This window comes from Sciurus vulgaris (genome assembly GCF_902686455.1).
Source record: "Sciurus vulgaris genome assembly, chromosome: 10".
NCBI lineage: Eukaryota > Metazoa > Chordata > Mammalia > Rodentia > Sciuridae > Sciurus > Sciurus vulgaris.
In genome coordinates, this window is record NC_136470.1 from 138,560,496 (window position 1) to 138,581,016 (window position 20,521).

The window sequence follows — 20,521 nt, forward strand, 5'->3', positions numbered from 1 at the left end:
TGAGAGCAGGCGGGTGAGGAAGGCCAGCTGCCCACCGGGGCGCCGGGGGCCGGTGGACCTTCACAGGTGAGACAAACACGAAGTGGATAAAATCAGCGGACCTAACTTGCACCTCGTACCTACACAGAATTAACTCAAAACGGATCGTGAGCCCAAAAGCAAAGTGCAAAACTCTAAAACTTCCAGCTAAAAATAGGAGAAAATCTTCAGGACCTAAAGCTTGGCGAAGAGCGCTTAGGCTTGGCACCAAAAGCACAGTCCACACCACAAAAGGGAAAATAAAAAACTGAATCCCATCCACATTAAATGCTTTTACTCTATCAAAGACCTTGTGGAGAATATTTTTTTTATAAAAGAACTTTATAGACAGGGAGAAAATAGATGCAAAATAAAATGTTCATTGCTTCAGTTATGGAGTCTACGGTCATTTGTTAGAGGAGCCTAAACCTTTGTGTTTCTATGGAGGAGTTTAAAAGCTGTGTGAGGGGCGTGTCTGAGATTTAGCACAAATCCGAGATTTTCTTTCTTTCTTTTTTTTTTTTTTTTTTTTTTTTTAGGTAATCAGAAAAACTGAAAAAATCTGAAATGACATATCATCTTTATGGCATGAATCAAAGTCATTCGGTGCCCTTCTGTGTCCTGCCTATGTTCATGTCCTTGTCACAGGCTCCTGCTGTCTGACGGTGTTGACGTCTCTCCCTGCAAGCACACATCTTAATGCCCCAGCGCCCTGAGGACCTGCGGGGGAGGCCTGCTTGGAAGCAAGCTTGTGGCTTCCGGAATGGTCAGCTCGCGACGCGGGCCGCGTCTCCCGGTTCTCCGTATGCTTGCTCCAGCTTGAGCTCGCCGTACCGCCTCCCCTCTGGCCAGCCTGTCCCCTCTTCACCCCAGTAGCCACAGCCCTGCATCTCCAGGGCGAAATAAGAGATCGGAAGGAAAAACCCTGAAAATCCAGAGAAAGCACCAGTGGAGGAGGACCTTCTGCTCCCCATGAAGGGCCTGCAGGCCTGTCCCCTGCAGTGACAGGACATGCAGGGTTGAGGACATGGGGACAGGGACTAGGAGCTCCCACTAAGAAAGACTGGAGGAGGCGGGGAGCGGCCCTGCAAGGTGAGACCCAGCCCTCTCCCTGGCGACCCCCTTTCTCTGCCCCCTGGAACACAGAGTGCAGCCCTGGGGAGCCAAACATCCATCCCAAACCAGAATTCCCTCTCATGAAGTTCTAAAAGCTGGCCAATGTCAGGCAAGAAACCACATTGCCTAAGGGAATCATTTGTCCCTTTGGTGTCGATATCAGTCGGAATCAGTTTTAAATGAAATGTCGGAGGTTGTGAGAGGGGGCTCTGGGCGGCTGAGGGCCCGGGTGGTCTTTCTTGCTGGTCCTTCTGTGTCTCCAGAAGGATGATGGTCCTGTTCTCTTCAGAATCTTCAGGTGTCATTCAGGGCCAGCAGAGTGAGGGAAGCAGCAGGCCATCTGACCAGGGGGCCACCTGCCCACATTCTGCTGACGGGGCATGCTGCGCTTAGGATCTCAAAGGTCCCCCAAAAGTCATGTGAGAGGCTTGGTCACTAGCTGATGGTGCTGTCGGGAGGCAGAAACACCAGGAGGCAGGGCCCCGTTGCAGGAGAAGGTCGCTGAATCCTCTTCCTCCCTCTGCTCCTGGCTTCCAAGGGAGCAGCTTTCCTCCAATGTGCCCTTCCACCATGACGTCTCAGGCCCAAGAGCAATGGGGTCAGCTACACACACCTCTCTCCCTCTCCCTCTCTCCCTCCCTCTCACTCTCTCTTTCTCTCTCTCTCTGTCCCTCTCACTCTCTCTCTCTCCCCCTCTCTCCCTCTCTCTGTCTCCCTCTCTCTCTCTCTCTCTCTCTCTCTCTCTCTCTCTCTCTCTCTCTCTCTCTCTCTCTCTCTCTTTCTCTCTCCGTCTCTCTCTTCCTCTCCCTCTCCCTCTCCCCCCCTCCTCTCCTGGCTGCCACGAGCAGAGCCGCTTTGCTCTGTCACATCCCCTTCACCTCCATCTTCTGCCTCATCATGGGCCCAGGAACAAGAGAGCCAGTCCACCATGGACTGAAACTTCTGAAACTATGAGCCCAAATCACCCTCCCCTCAACTGATTTGCTCAGCTGTTTTGTCACATCAACAGAAAGCTGACTAGTCCAGGACACAAGAGGCCCTGGGACTCGGAAGCAGACACAAATAGAAGGTCACACAGCTCTGGGTGGTCGGCAGGCTTGATCCACATTTGTCCAGCATTCCTAAACAGTTTTGTGACCTTAGACAGGTCTTGACCTCTCTTTCCCTTAGTCTGGGAATCTCTAAGCTCTTCCAGGTCTAATGTTCTGTGAGTCTTAAAAGTTCCTTGGGCTAGACATGCAATAAAAGAGGGGCCCTTCCTGTGTCGACGGGCCAAACTTTGAATTCCATGAATCATTGGCTGGTTCTCTGCAATGCCAGCCCTACAAGATTGCTGTTATTCTTGGAATACACCAAGCACACGTGTGACCAGGTCTCAGATTGTCCTTGGCTAGAGGGTGACTCGCGGACACTGCATCCTGGATTCAGGACGTGTTCCGGTCTTGTAAGCATGGTGTCGGTCTGGAATCCGAGGCTGAAGTCAGAGCCGGTGGGGCTGGCACCATGGGACCGCGCTCCCGTGTCAGGGCAGAGGGGCGCCTGGGCATCCTCAGTGAACGTGGACAAGGGGCCCCGGGGCAGAGTCGGAGACTTCCCTGTCCTACATATGGGACGCGGTCTTCTGCTCTTGTTCACTGGTCTGCTCGCTGGAGCTCCATCTGCCTCCACCCCCGGGACCTCTGGGGGGCTGTCCTCATCACACCACCTTTGCCCACCTTCCAGAGCGCCACGGGATCCTTCAGCAGGTGGTGAGGCCTCGGTTAGATATACGCGTGTCACATCCACGGGGCACCGTGACAACGTGGCCTTTGCCCCCGCGCAGCTCTTGGTGGAGGAGAGGGACCTGTGGACGCCCAGGCTAGAGGTGGGCAGGGGAGGACATCGCACACCCAGTCTGGGACAGAACCTGGGACTCGGGAAGAGCCCAGAGCAATGGCAGCGGCGAGGGAGGCGGGCGGGGGCGGGGGCTCCTCCGGAGGTGGCAGCCAGGCCTGCGTCTAGTCTGGGACTGCGCCCCGTGTCCCTCCTCACCCCTTTGCTAGGTGAACCCTCGCCTCCCTGCAGACCAGATTTTTCTAGGAATACAGTGAAACTGTCCTGGTGTGTCGGGGAGTCGGGTGGCATGGGAAGTCGGCTGGGCTCCCCCTGGCTCCCGAGGGCAGTGTCCTGCTCTGCCCCTGCACCTCCCCTGTCCCTGCAGCCCAGGTCACAGGCTCTGGCCCCACAGCAGCATCCAACACTCCCTAGCACACAGTGCCGGGTAGACACCTACGGCTGCTTTAGTGGACACGAGGCCCGGCCCAGGGCAGCCAGGCCCATGGCTCTGCCTGGGCCCCAGAGGGCGTCTGGGCAGGACTGGCCCCAGGACTTAACCCGGGACCCACACCTGCCACCAGAAGGCACGGTGGAGTGGGGTTCCTGCGGTGTGGTGAACACCCCTCGTGGTCCTCAGCCGCCTGGGGCCAGCTTGCCTGCTCCTGCGGCCAGTCTTCCCCGAGGAGGCCGCCAGGCGGCTCTGAGCCTGAGCAAGGAGACAGCAAGGGCCCCAGCGGTGTGGAGGTGCCCCGAGGCCGGGAGCCTCCGACACGCCTGCCAGGCCGGGACGAGGCGGGCGGGAGGGCAGAGAGGGCAGAGAGAAGGCCCCGGCCCACTGTCCAGCTGGGGCTCTCGTACTGTGAAGCCGGGACACGCTTGAGGCCAACATGGGAAGATGCCCCCAGGACACCAGGGGCCTCGCTGCTTGTCCATCCTGCCCGGGTCTAGCTTGCGAGGTCAGCCAGACTGTGGTCACTGTAGCCCACATACTCTGTTGGGGGCTCATCAGCCTCTGCCACGCATTACTCTCTTGGGGTCTAGAACCCTGGATGCAAGACACAAATTTTGAAAAGCAGATCTCAGCAGGGCCTCAAAATTGAGTTTCAGTTTCATGATACAAGGTACTGCCGTACTGCCGAGGGGTCTGGATGAAATCTCTCCACCCAAACCAGGTTCCACTCCATTCTGTAGGTGCTTAAGACTCATCCAGAAAAAAAGAAGAAAAAAAGTTAGGATTCTAACTAGAGCCATAGAAATCTGAGAAATCAACTGATTCAATTCTCTTATTTTACAGATAAAGAAACAAACACCCAGGTAGACTGGCAATATTCGGCAGTCAATTATAAAGGACAGGGATAAAGAGCATGTTTCCACAATGGAATATTACTCAGCCATAAAGAAGAATAAAATATGGCATTTGCTGGTTAAATGGATGGAGTTGGAGAATATCATGCTAAGCAAAATAAGCCAAGCCCAAAAAAACAAAGGCCGAATGTTTTCTCTGATAAGTGGATGATGATACATAACGGGGGGCAGGTGGCAGGGAGTAAGAGAAGACTGGAGGAACTTTGGATTGTGCAGAGGGAAATGGGGAGGGAGGGAGTGGGGAAAGGAAAGATAGTGGACTGACATCATTTCCCCATGTACATGTATGATTACACAAATGGTGTATGTACATGTATGTACATGTATGTACATGTATGATTACACAAATGGTGTGAATCCACATTGTGGGCAACCATAGAAATGAAAAGTCGTACTCCATTTGTGTGCAATGAATCAAAATGCAATCTGTAAAAATAAAGTAAAAAAAAAAAAAAAAACGTGTTTCCTGGACACCACACACACACACACAGGCACACACATTCACATTTTGTGGGGGATTGAACTCAGGCAGCCCAGGCTGCCTCTTGACAGGCCACTTCACTGCATAGCAATCGTAGATGTCTAGACCCTGACTGGAGCTCCCAGGCCCCACTGAAAGGCTGTGCTTCCGCTTTGGGAGGAAAATGGACGGTCCCCTCTGCTGACCCGACCTGTGATGGCACGTCCCCTCTGGCTGGACATTTGCAGACTCTGAAATGCCAGTGTCCCGCCTGCATCGTGAAAGACACGCTCTCTGCGGTTGGCTTCTCTAAAATCTCTAAGGATCATTCCAAGAGAAATGCCACCGTGAAGCAATTTCAGCCCCTGGCTTTTCCCCAGACAGACTGAAACACCAGCCCAGGACACCAATGACCGCACGGTCCAGAGGTCACCTCTTCAGCCATCCCACTGGACAGAACACAGCCAAGAATCGGCAAATGAACCATCGGACACCATGAAGCCCGCATCTCACGATCCTCGGAGAGGATCTCGGCTCACAACCAGGAGTCTTTGCGGTCACGGTTTGGGCAGGACGGTTTCCCCATCACCGGCCCCTGGCCTGAGCAGAGACGGGAACTTAGAGCAGAGCCGCGCCTTCCCTTCCTCCGCTTTTATTTTTTAAACTAATTCTGGATGTTGACGTCATTGAAAATTCATTTAACTGAAAAATACAGTCATACATCATTTAAACATAATATTCTTCCCTTTTCTTTTGGGATAAATGACCACGAGGAGCGTAAAACACTGCAATCAGGTTTAAGTCTTTAATATTTTGTTCAACAAACAACTGGTGTTCGATGGTGACGTCACGCGAGTTCCTAAGCTTGAAGAGTGGGAGCTGGGCTCGGATGCTTCGCTCAGGAATCGTCTACACCGACCAGCACCCCCAGTCCGAGAGGTAATTGCATGACTCAACAGCCCTGGGACAGCTCGGTTCTTAATGTTCATTGCTGTCAGCAAGTTAAATATGAAGATTAAGCTGCAAGGCGCACTTTGGCTTTTGATATTTTTTTAAGTGACATGTTTCAAATGGGAGACATTTGTAACTAAGCAAAGTTCCTGGAACACAAATCCAACTACCACTGGGCACCCCACTCCTACAGGCCACGCAGAGCCAGGCACCGTCTCAACAGAGGATGGGTCTCAAAGGAGGATGGCCACGGGAGAAGGAAGGCCAGCCCTGGTTACAGACATGCGGGTTTATTTCCCGAGGTCACCTGCAGAGACGGGGACAACGTGTCCTGCTGCTGGGAACAGATGATTTGTCTGCCATCAAGAATCCTTCGGGTGCATTACTGGAAAACGTGTGCTGAACACTGAACGTTGGCTGGCCCTGCTTTGCTTTGTTTTGTTTGAAATGGGGTCTGTCCGAGTTGCCCAGGCCGGTCCGGAACCAGGGATCCTCCTGCCTCAGCCTGAGCATCTGGGATGGCAGGTGTGCACCTGCGCCAGCTCAGCGGCTCCTGTTGACAGCACCTGCCTCGCCTGTTCTCAGGTGGGCTGGATTGGGAGCTCCGGCCATCCCGGTGCCGACTTCTGTCTCTATGTCCCTGATCCTGCCTCATGAGATACCAGCCCTGGTCTCTGGCGCCAGCAGGGAGGGTCCACTGTACCCAAGGACCCCACCCCAGGCCCAGGGCGGAGGTGCCAGCAGGAGCAGACCAGACTTCTCCAGCCTCTGCAGTCCTTGGGCGATGGGGGACCAAGCTGGAGCCAAGTGTCAGAGACCGACATGAGAGGGCTGTGCACCTCGCCAGTGTCCCCTGTCCCTACCAGGCCAATTCCAGACCACCAGGCACAGGTTTCCCAGGTGTCCCCAGCATTCTCAGTGAAACAGCAAAGCTGAGCTCCAAGAGGAGAGGCCAAGCCTCAGGAAAAGACCAGGCCAGTGCGTCAGGCTTTGAACGGGACCCCGCTGAAAGGCAGGACTGCTGATCAGACTTAGGAGTAAGACACAAAGCTCCGCAGGCAGCCACCGAGTGTCGGGGCTTAGCAGCTGGGTGACCGTCAGAAGGCTTCACTTTGTCCAGGGCAGCCCTCCTGGGATCAGTGTCCAGCAGCCCTGCAGCGGTGCCAGAGCAGAGAGCTGGTCCGGAGCCCAGTATAATTTCCTGGTGACTGGAAACACGTGGCCAGTTTCTCTGTGAAGTGAGGTCACGCCGTGCGCACCGGTACACAGAGCTCCCCGTCAGGGAGACTTTCTCTAAGGCTGGAAGGTGACAGCTGATGGCATCTCACCTACCCAGGGAAGGTAGCAGCGTGTCAACCACCATCTCCAGAGGAGTGAGACTTGTGTCTCCTCCTTCCCGGGAGCAGAAGCACACACCGCGACAACCCTGCCGGGCATTAGCACATGCCACGGGGTGACGACCACAGGCTGAACTTGGAAAGGCCAGGGAGGCTGTGGTTTCTAACCTTTGTGTCCCTCAGAGCATGGCTGGGGGGGAGCTGGACGAGGGCCAACTGAAGCCCAGCGTCCGAATCTGAATTACCTTAATCTAGTAGAAGATGCCACACCGGGGCCTCCCTGGGCCCTTACCTACCCAGCCCCGGGGCAGAAGGAACTCCAGGGGTAAGAAGCCTGCAGAAACACTGGAATCCAGAGTCCGCCCGACGACACGGCCTCTCGGTCAGAGCTGCTTCCCAGACCCTCCCGCCGTCACCTGCCATGAGCAGGGCAAGAAGCGAGGGCCACAGGCGGAGGAAGGGGTCCCTCCACGTCCCAGTCAGGAGCCACAGGTGCTGGGGAGCTGTGTGTGACAGTGCTCTGCAGTGATGGACACTCGGCCCAGACCAGGGCAGCACCCTGTGGTGCAGAGGCGACACCGCCACCTGGCTGTCCAGTTATGAAGATAGCAAATCAAAGAGGTTTTTTTTCCCCACCAAGCGTGGTGGTGCACGCCTGTGATCCCAGCAGCTTGGGAAGCTGAGGCAGGAGGATCGCCAGTTCAAAGCCAGCCTCAGCAATTTAGTGAGTCCCCGAGCAACTTAGGGAGACCCTGTCTCAAAATAAAATACAACAAAGGGCTGGGGACGTGGCTCAGTGGTTGAGCATCCCTGGGTTCAATCCCTGGTACCAAAAAACAAAAAAATTTAGAGATTTTTTTTCCTGCCGCTTCTGCCAACTCCAAAACAAAGCATCCCCTCACTCCCTTTTTCTTTTAGAGATCGATCTCTGTAGGGGGTGAGTAGGTGCTCAAGCCCTGCCCCTGGGCCCCAGCTGATGATGTGATCTACCACACAGGCTCAGGGTGGAAAGGAGCCCCAGGGACGCTATTGTCTAGTCTCCTGCTACAGAGGAGGCGCTGGGCACTGGAGAGCTTGACAATCCTTGCTTATGGTCACTGGCAGAATAGGATTCGGATCATGGCTCCAGACTCCTCCTCAGTGCTCCTGCCTCGCAAGGCAGAGACCTGGGGAGGAGCAGTTAGCTCTGCCGTCCCTATATAACCCCTAGCACCCAGCTGGGAAAGAGCCCTGTGGGCGGGTCAGACGCCTAGATGCACACACTGCCCTCCGGGCGTCCACCTTCCTTCGGGGGGAAGCCCACGCACACTCGCCAGCAAGATAAAAAAGAGAAACGGCCTCAGTTTGCCCAAGGTAACCAAAAAGGCGTCCAGTACTGGGTGCCAGCTGAGGCGAACCCCTGCGTATTTGGCCGCTCCTGGGGCGGGGTGCTGGCGGGAATATCCTCCTCCAACTCAGCGCTTCATGGGTCAGTGCAAAGTGTCCTTAAGCCAAAGGGCATCGTCACTGTCACCCCCTTTCAGGACATGGCAGCCCCAGCCCTCCTGCTGGCTTCTGTGACTTTCTCTAGCCGGTAAGTCCTGTCCTGCTGAAAGTCACCTTCTCACTCCAGCCCGACCACACAGCGGGCTTAACTCTGCTCTAACATGCGAAATCGCTGGCAGTGACCAAAAAAGTGATCTTCTGACCTGTGACTAAAGTCATAGTAAGCCATATAAAAATGTCCCTCGTATTCCAACATCTCTGAAAAAAAAAAAAAAAAAAAACCTTCTTTGTGACCTCTATAAACAAGACAGAAATATAACCTTAAGGGAGTGGTGCCTTCTCAAGAAAAGAGATATTAGCTTTTAGAAAACAAAGTGCTGTCTCTATAACAAGAAAGTAATCTAATCACGGTCTTTTCCAAGAAAAAAAATACTGGTTTAACCAATTCGGAGCTATTCCGTCGTCCCTCACTTCCCTCCTGCACACCCTCTCCCTGAGGCTGCAGAGAGCCTTTTCAATCAACGCACTTCCTGACGACTGCTTTCCTGCCTCCAGAGTTTCTCCTGCTGAGAGTGGAAACTGGAAAGCTACCCCCTGACCCAGGCAGATGCCAAGGAAAGGAATTCTGACATATTTGCCGGCCAGAGCAGACTGGCTTAATCTACATACGTGTATTTCCCAGCTTTGGTGTCTATAAATTGTACTCACTTCCCTAAGATGAGTGGAGAAACAGTGGGCTGCCCCTCCCCAGTCGAGCCAAGTGGCATTAAATTCATGTTTCCTTTTTACATCCTGTGCTTGTTTCTATGCCAGGGAGGGACTGAACCCAGCCAGCCAGGGCCCAGGCCGCTTCCCTGGCTCAGCTGCCAGTAACAATGCCACTGTCTCACCAAGTTCTGGGTCAGTAGAGAAGCAGGATGGGAAGAGGGCCACAGCTGACCGTGTGAGCACACCAGACATCTCCCATCATTTCAGCGACTCCTCACACAGACTGCAAGAAGAGCAAGGTATTCCTACACCCTTTTACAAAATCAGAGGGACTACAATTCAGGAAGGGGAAGTGGTCCTTGAGATCCGGTGATAACATCAGGGCATGGACTGTGCAGAGGGCCTTTGCATAATCGCACAGTGGACTACGTGCCAGGGTGGGTTCTGTGCCCATTGCTTGAAGCATTTGGTCATAATCACCCTCTGGCACTGATGCAACCATCATCCACCTGCGACAGCTGAAGGAACTAAGCCCCACAGCTGCGGAGCCAGTTCCAGGATCTGTGGCCTGAGCCCCCAAACCAACGACCTGTCAGGCAGGAGGCACCCAGAGCCCGGGGGCCAGGCGAGTGCTGCTGGGCTCCCACCTGCAGACCTCAGGCCCCCAGGGCCCGCTCTTCTGCCCCAACACTTCCTTTGCCAAAGCGAACACCTGCATTTGCTGTCCACGAGGCTCCATCTCCTAAGGGACTGGGGAAGACTTTGCTTTATTACCTGCTTCATTATCTCCCCCAGACTCCTCCCTGTCTATGGATCAGTTTGCTGCCAAAAGCTTGGACGATGCACAACTGACTGCGTCTGACCTCACTGCCATTCTCTCCCCTCCCCTCCGCCGCCTCTTCTTAGTGTCCACCTCGAGCACCTCCTGGGCTCTGCCCAACTCCCCAGCCTCTGAAACAGTCTCCTCCCCTCTTGTTCTCCTGACCACACTCCCTGGAAGATCCTCTCTGAGATGCTCACAGGAGCCCGTGAACAGCGGCTTTCCCTCTCCATCTCCACCCCTGCTTCCACAGCCGGTGCCTCGGCTCCCTCCTGCCGCCTGGCCCCTGTTCCAGCCCCGTGCGTCCTCCAAGTACAGATGCAGTCACTCTGGACGGGAGTCCTTGCCCGTGCCCCTGAAACCCCTAATCTTCTCGTTCAGTGCGTGCCTTATCTCACCTGGGCTGCGCACAGCTACGTTCTGTGCTAATTCATCTTCCTGTCACCTATGGGGCCTGGTACCAACAAGACGCTCAATCAATGGCTGATTTTCATGTTCTCTGCTATCTGTTTGCATAAACTTAGCTCTTCTTGCATAAACTCAGCCAGAGTCTTCTAAGTCCTTGGATCACCGGTGGCCCTGTTGGCAGGAACTGAGTCCTTCGAGACTCGGAGAACTGCCTGTCCTTGCACAGAAACACAGCCAGACTTCTAGAAGGGGACAGAAGTGGACACTTTGTAGAAAGTCAAGCAGTTTCAATGACAGAAGAAACATCAGAAATGTGACTCAGTATAGCTTCTGTCATTGAGATGGTAAAAATCACTGTCAGAATGTTAAAGCTAGATTTTCACTAGCAGGGTTACCCCACTAAGTGTCCCCAATAATTTCAAGCTGTGGTGTGGGATGTTAGTACGGATATTTTTTTTTTTTTTTTTTTTTTTTTTTTTTTTTTTTTGCCACTGGGCTACATTCCAACCCTTTTTATTTTTTATTTTGAAACAAGATCTGGCTGAGGTTGGCCTTGAACTTGTGATCCTCTGCCTCAGCCTCCCAACTGCTGGAATTACAGTCATGCACCATTGCACCTGACCTGAATGGATTTTAAAGCTCACTGTGTTTCACCCCAACTCTCTTTTCCCAGGGAGGATGGTGATCCCCTGAATCCTTGAAAGGCCTGCAGTAGGAATGTACCATGGTCTCTCCGAAGCACCATCTGAACACCACGGGCCACTCAGCTCTCAGTGCCAGGAATCACTCAACTCTTAATCATCTCCGTCACCTTAACCACACCACACCTGGGCTACATCTCAACTCACATCGTGGAAAGTGTGAAAACAGCACACTATTCTCTCAAATCACTCGTGTATTAACTCATTTCAGTTTTACTTCAGTTCTTCACAATAGCGTTCATCTCCTTTTGCAGTTGAAGAAATTGAGACTTAAAAATGTTAATTAGCTTTCCCAATAATTTGTCAGCTATAAAACTCAATGCTAAAGATTCCGTGCAAAGACAGCATAGTGTAGAGAAAGCATTGACAGGAGCATGCTTGGAGATTGCCAGGGGAAGTTCATGAAGAGAAACCTTCCCAGACAGCAAGTGCACAGTGTGCATTAAGAAAGAACAGGTATGTGTGTGTGTGATACGGATGTAAATGTGCATATGCCACCCAGCGGGCAAAGGAACAGCCATGTCAGGAAACAGCCTAAGAAAATAACCAGAGACAGTTTTCCAAAATATGATGCAAAGATGTTTATTGTAACAGTATTTATAATAATGTTAAATAGTAAACAAAAAAGAAGAGCTAAGCAAAAATATTGTCATAGATGCAGTCCTTAGAAAATCTTAAATGTTTTTTAAGGTAGTAAAGTAGATTGGTATAATGTTAAATGGAGGAGGAGTAGAAAACAGAAAATACAGTATGATTCCAATTCTAAGAGCTAGGAAAAACAGATCAAAATATTAACAGTGTTGCCTTTTCTTCTTTGCATTTTTTTCTGTTTTCAAACCATTCTGCAGAGTTCTGCTACTTTTTCGGGGGGAGGTGGGGTACTGGGATTGAACCCAGGGGTGTGTAACCACTGATCCACATCCCCAGCCTGTTTTTGTATTTGATTTAGAGACAGGGTCTCTGAGTTGCTTAGGATCTGGCTTAGCTGCTGAAGCTGGCTTTGAACTCACCATCCTCCTGCCTTGGCCTCTTGAGCTGCTGGGGTTACAGGCGAATGACACTGCACCCAGCAGTTCTGCTACTTTGAAAATCAGAAAAAAAATATATTGTTCAAAACAATGAAAAAAATTTCAAATGATGTCCACATTAGAGGAAAGCTAACATTTGCCTGTACCTCCTGCTCGGGAACCAGGGATGAGCCTCTCGTACGGCACACAAGTGCCATTACCAGACACCCCTGAAGCAGGGTCAGTACCAAGCTCATCATGTGAGATTATTCCACAGCATAACCCAAAGCATGGCCCAGAAAGGGGTCAGAACTACTCACATCCAAAGGCATGAATTTCCTACCCTGCTGCCGGGAATTTCATTCCTTAGATACACCAGGTCTGCTGAATATCCCCCATTCCCCTCTAATGCTTTCTCTGAATCAATTACTAATACCCTTTGTTTCAAATGCAGGTCACCATAGAGTCTGGGCATAAAGCAATCCTCAGTCCCACAGGAGCTAGATCTGGCCTGCTGTGAAGTATTTTAATTCTCCAGAAAGGAAATCAAGGTCCTTTAGCAATTTCTTATTGCTGGTCGTTAACTAAAGACCCACAGAATTCTTGCCATGAACAAACTTACAATGTCTATAAGTACGATCCAATGAGCTTCATATTCTACGCTATAAATAACGTCTCTCAGATGGACACATCTTTAACATTATATGGGTTAATCATCTTCATCTCCTATATACAGGTCTCTAATGGAGATACTGCTCTCGAGCCGTACTGTTGGAATAAAACACTAGTGGAAGTCCAGAAACTTTCTGCAATTTCCTGAGAGCTGATCTAGAACAGGGCGGCCTGGGAATCCAAACATTCTATTGCTGACATGAAAAATGTAACGAGATCACCCCTTCCATCATTGTCACTGTCCAGTAACCTGGAGGACTTAACAGAGGCAGGTATTTCCCACATTGGGATATAAGGAGCCAGCAAAGAAAGAATCAACTTAGTTTTCTAAGACATCCAAAAAATGAATCCTGCCATAGATTTATCAATTCCAACTACACACACATTAATTTCCTCCTGGAAACAATTGCTTCATGAAAATAAAGGAGGATGGAACATTTTTTGTTTTGATGGCAGTAGGGAAACAGGACTTCACTTTCTTTCGACACACCCAATAAGCAAGGGGCACACAAGGTTACTGTCAATCAGTGATTTATCACCCTGCAGATTCCCATGGAAGATGCTGACTCTAGATTATGTCTTAGCCAATCTTCTGAGCACAGGACAAGTAGTTATTGTTTAAGCGGAAAAGAGCAGATATTTGTTTTTCTTACCTGGTTAACTTACCTAACACCCTACTCTGACTTTATAAATCCTGCCTCAGTGTCAGATGATAGTGTGGGAATTTTGTGGTCCCATGTCAGACACCTCAAGGGAAGTTTCTGGTCTAGAGTAAGTCAAGGCCACCATCATGTAGGTTTCCCTTTGCTACCTAATTCTTTTTCTCCAGAGGCTTTTTAATAACAGCTGTAAGGTTTATGATAGGAAGTTGCATAATGATTTGAGGCACGAGCTACACAGTGAGGTCACTTCCCATAGCACAAGGTGGTTCAAGCCTTCTCTGAAGGAGACTGTCCTCCTGGGCCCTTCCTCCACTTGTCTGGTGTGGGCATGGCAGCTTGGACAGGGGCCTCAGACAAGTCACTGTGGCCACGAATACCAAACGTACATCCAAGAACCTTTCCAGAAGTCTACTTTGCTCTGCTTTTTAAATGCTGATTTTTTTTTAAATTGTGGCTTAGGTTTGGAAATATCTGTTTTATTACTGCCTTGGAAAGGGAAGACTGAAGCAAGCTGAGGCATTTTGAAGTGCATTGTTCAACAACTTTTTTTAGTCTATGTGCATCGGTTAATTAGCTTGCCATATGTTTTCTTATAATGTCTTTGTGAAATTAGAAATATAAAAATGGGGCCTGCGCAGAGCCACACTATGCTTTGAGAAACAATGCTGCAAAATCTCTATGCTACCACAGTCTCTACAAAACATGTTTTCCACATTTTGACCATTTCATTGAAATGATTTTTCATTTCTAATGGATTTTTATTACCATTTAATGCAAATATCCTAGGCTTTATTTTCACAATAATTTTCCTTCCAAAATTATCTTAAATTCCTAAGAGTTTTGTTTTGTTTTTTGTACAAATTACAGGAAATAAGCTCAGTACATTTTGCCTTATTACAATTGGATTTTGTGAAATTATCCTTCCTCTGCTGGGGCTGTGGCTGAGAAACGAACAGAAAGTCTACAGGGATTGCCTGACATGTGGACCTTTTTAGAGGTGCCTCTTTCTTCTCATGTTCTCTGCTGCCTCACAGGGCTCTACTCTGCACCCCATTGCCAGCCGGAACCCTCATTCAAGTTCACCCTACTCAATTACACAGATTTCTAAAAGGCCAAACACATCTTTTTTGAAGTTCTTCCCTGGTCCCCAAGTTCCCAAGGTAAATGAAATGCAGAAAGATGGCAAAGTCTATTTCACTCTTTAGGGAGGGAGCATTTTCCTACAATCTCTGAACAATTCTGATTTTTACTTCAAAAAAAAAAAAAAAAAATCCCTCTTCCGGTCAGCTCCTGAGCTCCACCGCCTCTTTCCAAAGTGGGTTTTCTTAATAACAATCCGGAGCGCAGCTCTTTGCCCCCTGCACCTCCTTCCTTCCTTCTTATGTGGCTACACATTCAGAGGCACAATCATCTGCAAGGACGTTAGAGTCCTTAAGGTTCCACAGCACCGTAAAGGACCACAGAGCACCCGCGCCGCAGCACCTCCAAGTAGCTTCTCCCAAAGCGCGCGACGGGCGTGCGCTTCCCCCCTGCGCGGCCCACCTGCGCGGCTCACCTGCGCTTCCCCCCTGCGCGGCTCACCTGCGCGGCTCACCTGCGCTTCCCCCCTGCGCGGCTCACCTGCGCGGCTCACCTGCGCTTCCCCCCTGCGCGGCTCACCTGTGCGGCATGCCCGTGGCGCCCCCCGCGTGCTCGCTGGACAGGTCGCACAGCTTCAGGTACCAGCTCATCTCCACTTCCCGCAGCGCAGCCAGTTGACGCGCGCGCAGCTGGCTTTGCCCCGAGGGGCTGAGGCTGCTGTCTTTGCCATTGTCCGGGGCTTTCTTGGGAGACTTGTCTTTGCCCCCTGCGGGAAGCCCAGACTGCCTCCTTAACTTGCTGCTGTCTTCCGAGAGCTGGCTCCCCGCTGCCCCGGTCCTGGCCGCCAGCATCGCGGACGTCCGGGTCTGTCGTCCAGAGAAGACTCCAAGTCACTGTCACCAAAGCACGTTGCTTTTCTGCTTCTGCCTCCGTCCCCTCGCCGGCTCCGCAGCCTCACCCTGCCACGCAGCTGTAACCGAGCCGCGCCGAGGTGAAAGCCGACCTCTCCTTCCCGGTGAGCGAAGGGCAGCCGCCACCTGTGACACCCTGGAACACCGCATCCCAAAACAACGCAGGGCCACTTCCTAATACCGAAGGTTCACTCTCTTCTGCTTCATTCAGTGACGATGACTCTGGACCTCAGACGGTTAGTTGGCAAGTTATATTTGGTCATCATGTTAGGGTTGTGAACTATGCCGTCTGGAGACTCTGCAGCCCCTCTTCATTTGAGTCCCTTTGGAGTTTAGAAAGTTTTGGTGTGAATTTCCTCAAGTGAGTGTGACACTATCAGTGCAAGGGGGAGGTCATTCCTTTTGTGGAAGTCTTAAAATAAAATGTTAAATTCCTTTGGGAGCAGACTCTGAACGTCAGTGAAACACATAATGTAATTCAGGTACTCTCCGATGTCTGCTGGAGAACGGCAAGCCTCCGACTGCTTCAGAAATTGGCCCTCCCCCAACTTCTAATGATGGAAGATGTAAGGCTTTTAATAATTGGGGAGGCTGAGGCCAAAGTTGAAATGAAAGAAAAGAGGGAGTAGTAGGAGCCCATGCATGTGTTTGTAACATGTGTGCACGCATGTGCACCCAGTGCACATGAAATCTAGCATTACAGAAAGAAAGTTCACCTCATGCCCCATGAATAAGATGCATGAGGTCCCCAGATGTGCCCCTGGCTCTCACCTCTGTTCTAGCTCAGGGGTATCAATGTCAGCACCCACCTAAGTTATCTACCTCAAAGTTATTTGGTGACTACTAAGCCTACACCTGAATCAACCCAGGTCCCCCGCATATCAGCTGTCTCAGGGTCTAGGGGACATAAAGAAGTCAGGAAGGTGTGTGAAGTTTCCTGTTCAGGACAAGACCACAGGTTAAAACTCACAGAGCGGCAGAGCCAGGTCTTGGCAGCCCTGAGATGGCAGGAGAGGAAAGAAGAGTTCTTGCTGAAGATATGGAAGGTCATCAAGCACTTGAAAGCCTGCAGTGTCTTTGAGGATCCTTATGGCTCTTAACTAATCCAAACCAAGAACTTTTAAGGGGCAGGTATCACACTGCATGGACTCTCACTCTCAGGGAAAACCTGTTCATGCTAGGATTAGAACCAACCCCAAGCAATGTGCAGCCTGAAGCGTGTATCAAACAGTAGGGAGTCGACTGATACCAACTCCCAGGGTCAGTCCCACCTGAGTCTGTGGGATCCCAGGAACCTTAGTACCAGCGGGCTTCAGCCTCTCCAGTCTCTCGTTGACCCCCTCCCAAGTGTCGCTGAGGAATTCTGGCCACACAGTATCCATGGCAACCACACTCTCCAAGGCATAGACTCCCAGGACCAGCTTTCCAGTTGGATCTTCCTTGAGTTAGGTCGGTAGGGGGCTCATTCATCCGAGGGGGCAGTGGACTTCACCATTCCCTCGGCTGGTCTGCCTCAGGAGCAGCTGCATTGTGTTTACCAGCTCCGCTCTGGAGTTGAATTCTAACTCCATCACCTACCTGCTGTGTGATCTTAGATGAATTGCCTAACTCTCTGTGCTTGGGTTTTCTCATCTATAAAAATAGAGATGATGGCCTGTTCGTGGCAGTGTCTAAACATGGCCCCAGTTCTTTCATCCTCCTTTCCATGAGAGGTGAAGTGAGAGGTTTCCCTTCCTCTGGAGGCGAGGTGTTTCTGATTCTTTGATCAGCAACACACGGAGAAAACAATGCTAGGTGAAACCATGTGGCTTTCGGACAGCTTTCTGGAGGAAGCCAGTCGGCATGTAAGGAATCTGACCCCCTTATCCCTGCCAGCTGGAGAGTCACAAGCAGATGCTGTGATGGTAGCCCCAACTGGGCTCCCAGGCAACAGCCAGCATAGCTGGCAACGGCGAGGGAGCCAGCTCGGGCACGGGGCATGTCTGACACAGCTGTATGAGCCCTCCCCAGTGAGATCAGCCACCCACGCCCTTCCCAGAGCCCTGACCACAGGACTGTGAGCTAAAGAAAATGGCTGCCAGGCCCCCACCTTGAAGTTCTGGGGTCACCCGCTGTGCCGCAGAAGTAACCAGAACTCTGCTTTTACTCTGATTTTAAACCTTCAGCCAAACACTTGGATCGGTGTCTACCATGTGTTCACATTCAGCATATTAACATTTATTCTCCAGGTTGGATACTAGAACTCAAATTTTTTGCTTATGTTTCACCTTGAAAAGTTTGAAAAACTAAGTAGTAGCTTAAACACTTTTAAGTACACATTTTTTATCATAAATTAAGTAGTGGCAAAGGACGCAATATCTCGCATATTGTGTTACTATTTTTAAATGGAGCTGCTACATCACTATTTTAAATGTATCCAGTGGAATTTAAATCCTTTAGCTATTTGATATCTATCATCATCCATGTAAAAAATTCATGAGCAAGCTCCTCTTTGGCAGCTGGAAATTTTACATTCTTCCTTTTTTCCCTCTGAACTAGTTTCTCCAACCCATTTCCTCACCTCAATGTATAATATTTATCCTTGGAAATATTTTACAGATGACCCTATTGAATAATGCTCTGCCACAAAAATGTGAATATAAATAAAAATTTTAATTTGTATGTTCATAATGCTTAATTAATATCTTAACGATTAAGTTGTCATGACCACTGTCATTGGACACAATCAAAACTAGATTTGATAAATTTTGGCAAATTTTTGCTCAACATTAAAAGTAAAATTTCATTGATAATATGTCTTTTAATGATCTAGATATGCCTGGGATCTTTTTCTGAATTGGGTCATATGTCCACAGAGGAATACTTTTTGTTGGTATGATGAGACAGGAGTCAGCATCATTTCTATTCTCTACCCCTGCTTTTTTTCTTCATTTTGAAAAGATACATGTTCTAAGAAACCTCATTTACATAACTGGATGAGTGATATGGAAGGCTTTATGGTCATAAGTCATTCAGTTCTTGGTCTCCTCTGACATATTCACACGCTCTGTTGATGACAAGTCTACCGTCGACCCTGAGATGGGGGCTTCTAGAAGGCTAGGATAGGAGTGGCAGAATCAGACTTGTGTGCTAAAGGATCCCTCTGACTCCTGCCCTGAGAACATAGGGGTCAGCAGGAAGCAGGGAGGACAATGTGTGGCCACTGCCATGACCCAGGTGAGACGGTGGTGGTGGAGGCTGTGCACAGGGAGGCCAAGTGGTCAGACTCTGCGTACGTTTTGAAGGTTAAAAGGGTAGAATTCCCTGGCAGACTGGTACCAGGAAAGCAGTCCCAACTGAGAAGAGGACTTGCCAGTGACACAGGGACTCTGGCCTGAGCCACTTCTGAGATACAGAGGAAGGAGGAGGAGAGTCAAGTTGGCCGGGCCGTTTTGTACTTACCTGTGGATCCACCATTTCTGTGGCTCTTCATTCTCCCAAGGATCCCAGTCTCTGTCCCTTGGCATCTCCCACAGTCTGAAGAACTTCCTGGACATTGTCTATCACCAGCCTCCTTTTCCCTTTTCTGAAAATGCCTGCATTTCTCCTTCATTCTTAAAGAATGCTTCCTCTAGGAAACCCCTTTACAGAATTTAAAGATGTTTCCCCCCTCTGGCCTCCCTATTTTCTGATGAGAAGTCAGTGGATGAGTTAAGTCGTCTTACCTGTCAACCTAAAATGAGCAGCAGAGGGTCCACCCCTCCCAAGCAAAGATTTCATTCAAGGATGACAGAATATTGCCATTCAGGTTGTCTGTGCCACTGTGAGAGAAGAGGGCTTTGGAGGGTGGATGAGGAAGGCTACATAAGTTGGTTTAAAGCACTACACACCCATCTTGGCTACAGGATCAATAACAAAGGTGGCATCACCCAGGGCTGAACATGCAATTGGTGGGTAGGGGTCCTCTTGGAAGCTTTGTTGTTTTGTTTTGTTTTTTAGTACTGGAGATTGAACCCAGGGGCACTTTACCACTGAGCCTCATCCCCAGCCCTTGTTTAATTTTCGATCTTGAAACAGGGCCTTGCTAAGTTACTGAGGCTGGCCTTGAACTTGCAATCCTCCTGCCTCAGCCTCCAGAGTCACTGGGATTACAAGTGTGCTCCACCACAATCAGCTCATGGAAGTATTGTTTTTGTGCAAGGGTGCATTGGCCTTTGTGCAAAGTTGTGCTTTTGGCCAGGTCTTTCGTGATAGTTCTCGTCAACATACAAATATCTGTGTGGACCACCCTCTTCATGGCCCTCCAACTCCATTTCCATAAAATTTGATATAAATGAGTCCATTTGGATTTTGATGATTTTTACAAATCCTTGTGTGCAACATGTTGACTTCTTTTGCTGGCTATTCTCAATATTTTCTCTTTATCTTTGGTTCTGACTAGTTTGACTATGAAGTGCCTAATTTCCTTTGCATTTATACCACATGGAATTTGCTAGTAGTTTGACTCTATAAATTTCTGTCTTTCACCAAGTTTGAGGGAGTTTGGCATTGGGTTTGCTTTCCCTCCTCTCCTCTGGGACTCCAGTAACAGGTATATCCGATCTTCTGACATTACTGCTCATGTACTCGATGTGCTGTCCTTCTGTCTAATTCCATTACTCTTCAGCTTGGGTAATTTTATGCATCTGTCTTCAAGCTGCTGGGTCATCCTAACTCTGATAAGAGCATCTTGTAACAGTTTGTGAAATTTCAAGTGAGTATGGATCAGTTCTAGAAATGTCAGCTGGGTATTCTCTACAGTTTCTATTACTCTGATCTCTTATCTCTCATTCACTGCAAATATTTCTCCTGTACTGCACTGAGAGTAGTTACAGTAGCTGACTTAAAACCCTGATCTGGTCTTTCTCTTTCTAGTCATTCTGAAGCTTCACCCGGTGCACACACCTGACAGCGAGCAGGGAAGAAGGGGAGCCAGCAACCTGCTCTGACGATGGCGCTCGAAACTCCCCTGTGGTTCCCGTGCACT

General features: G+C 50.0%; 1 protein-coding gene across 1 annotated transcript in view; it reads right to left on the minus strand.

Moving 5' to 3' along the window:
* KCNAB1 (potassium voltage-gated channel subfamily A regulatory beta subunit 1) overlaps positions 1-15,941 on the minus strand; it is a 365,851-nt gene extending 349,910 nt beyond the window's left edge. Inside the window, exon 1 of the mRNA XM_079101118.1 lies at positions 15,185-15,941. Coding sequence (XP_078957244.1) covers positions 15,185-15,456 — 272 coding nt within the window. The 5' untranslated portion in view covers positions 15,457-15,941. The remainder of the gene's footprint in view (positions 1-15,184) is intronic.
* Between the last annotated feature and the right edge of the window lie 4,580 nt (positions 15,942-20,521).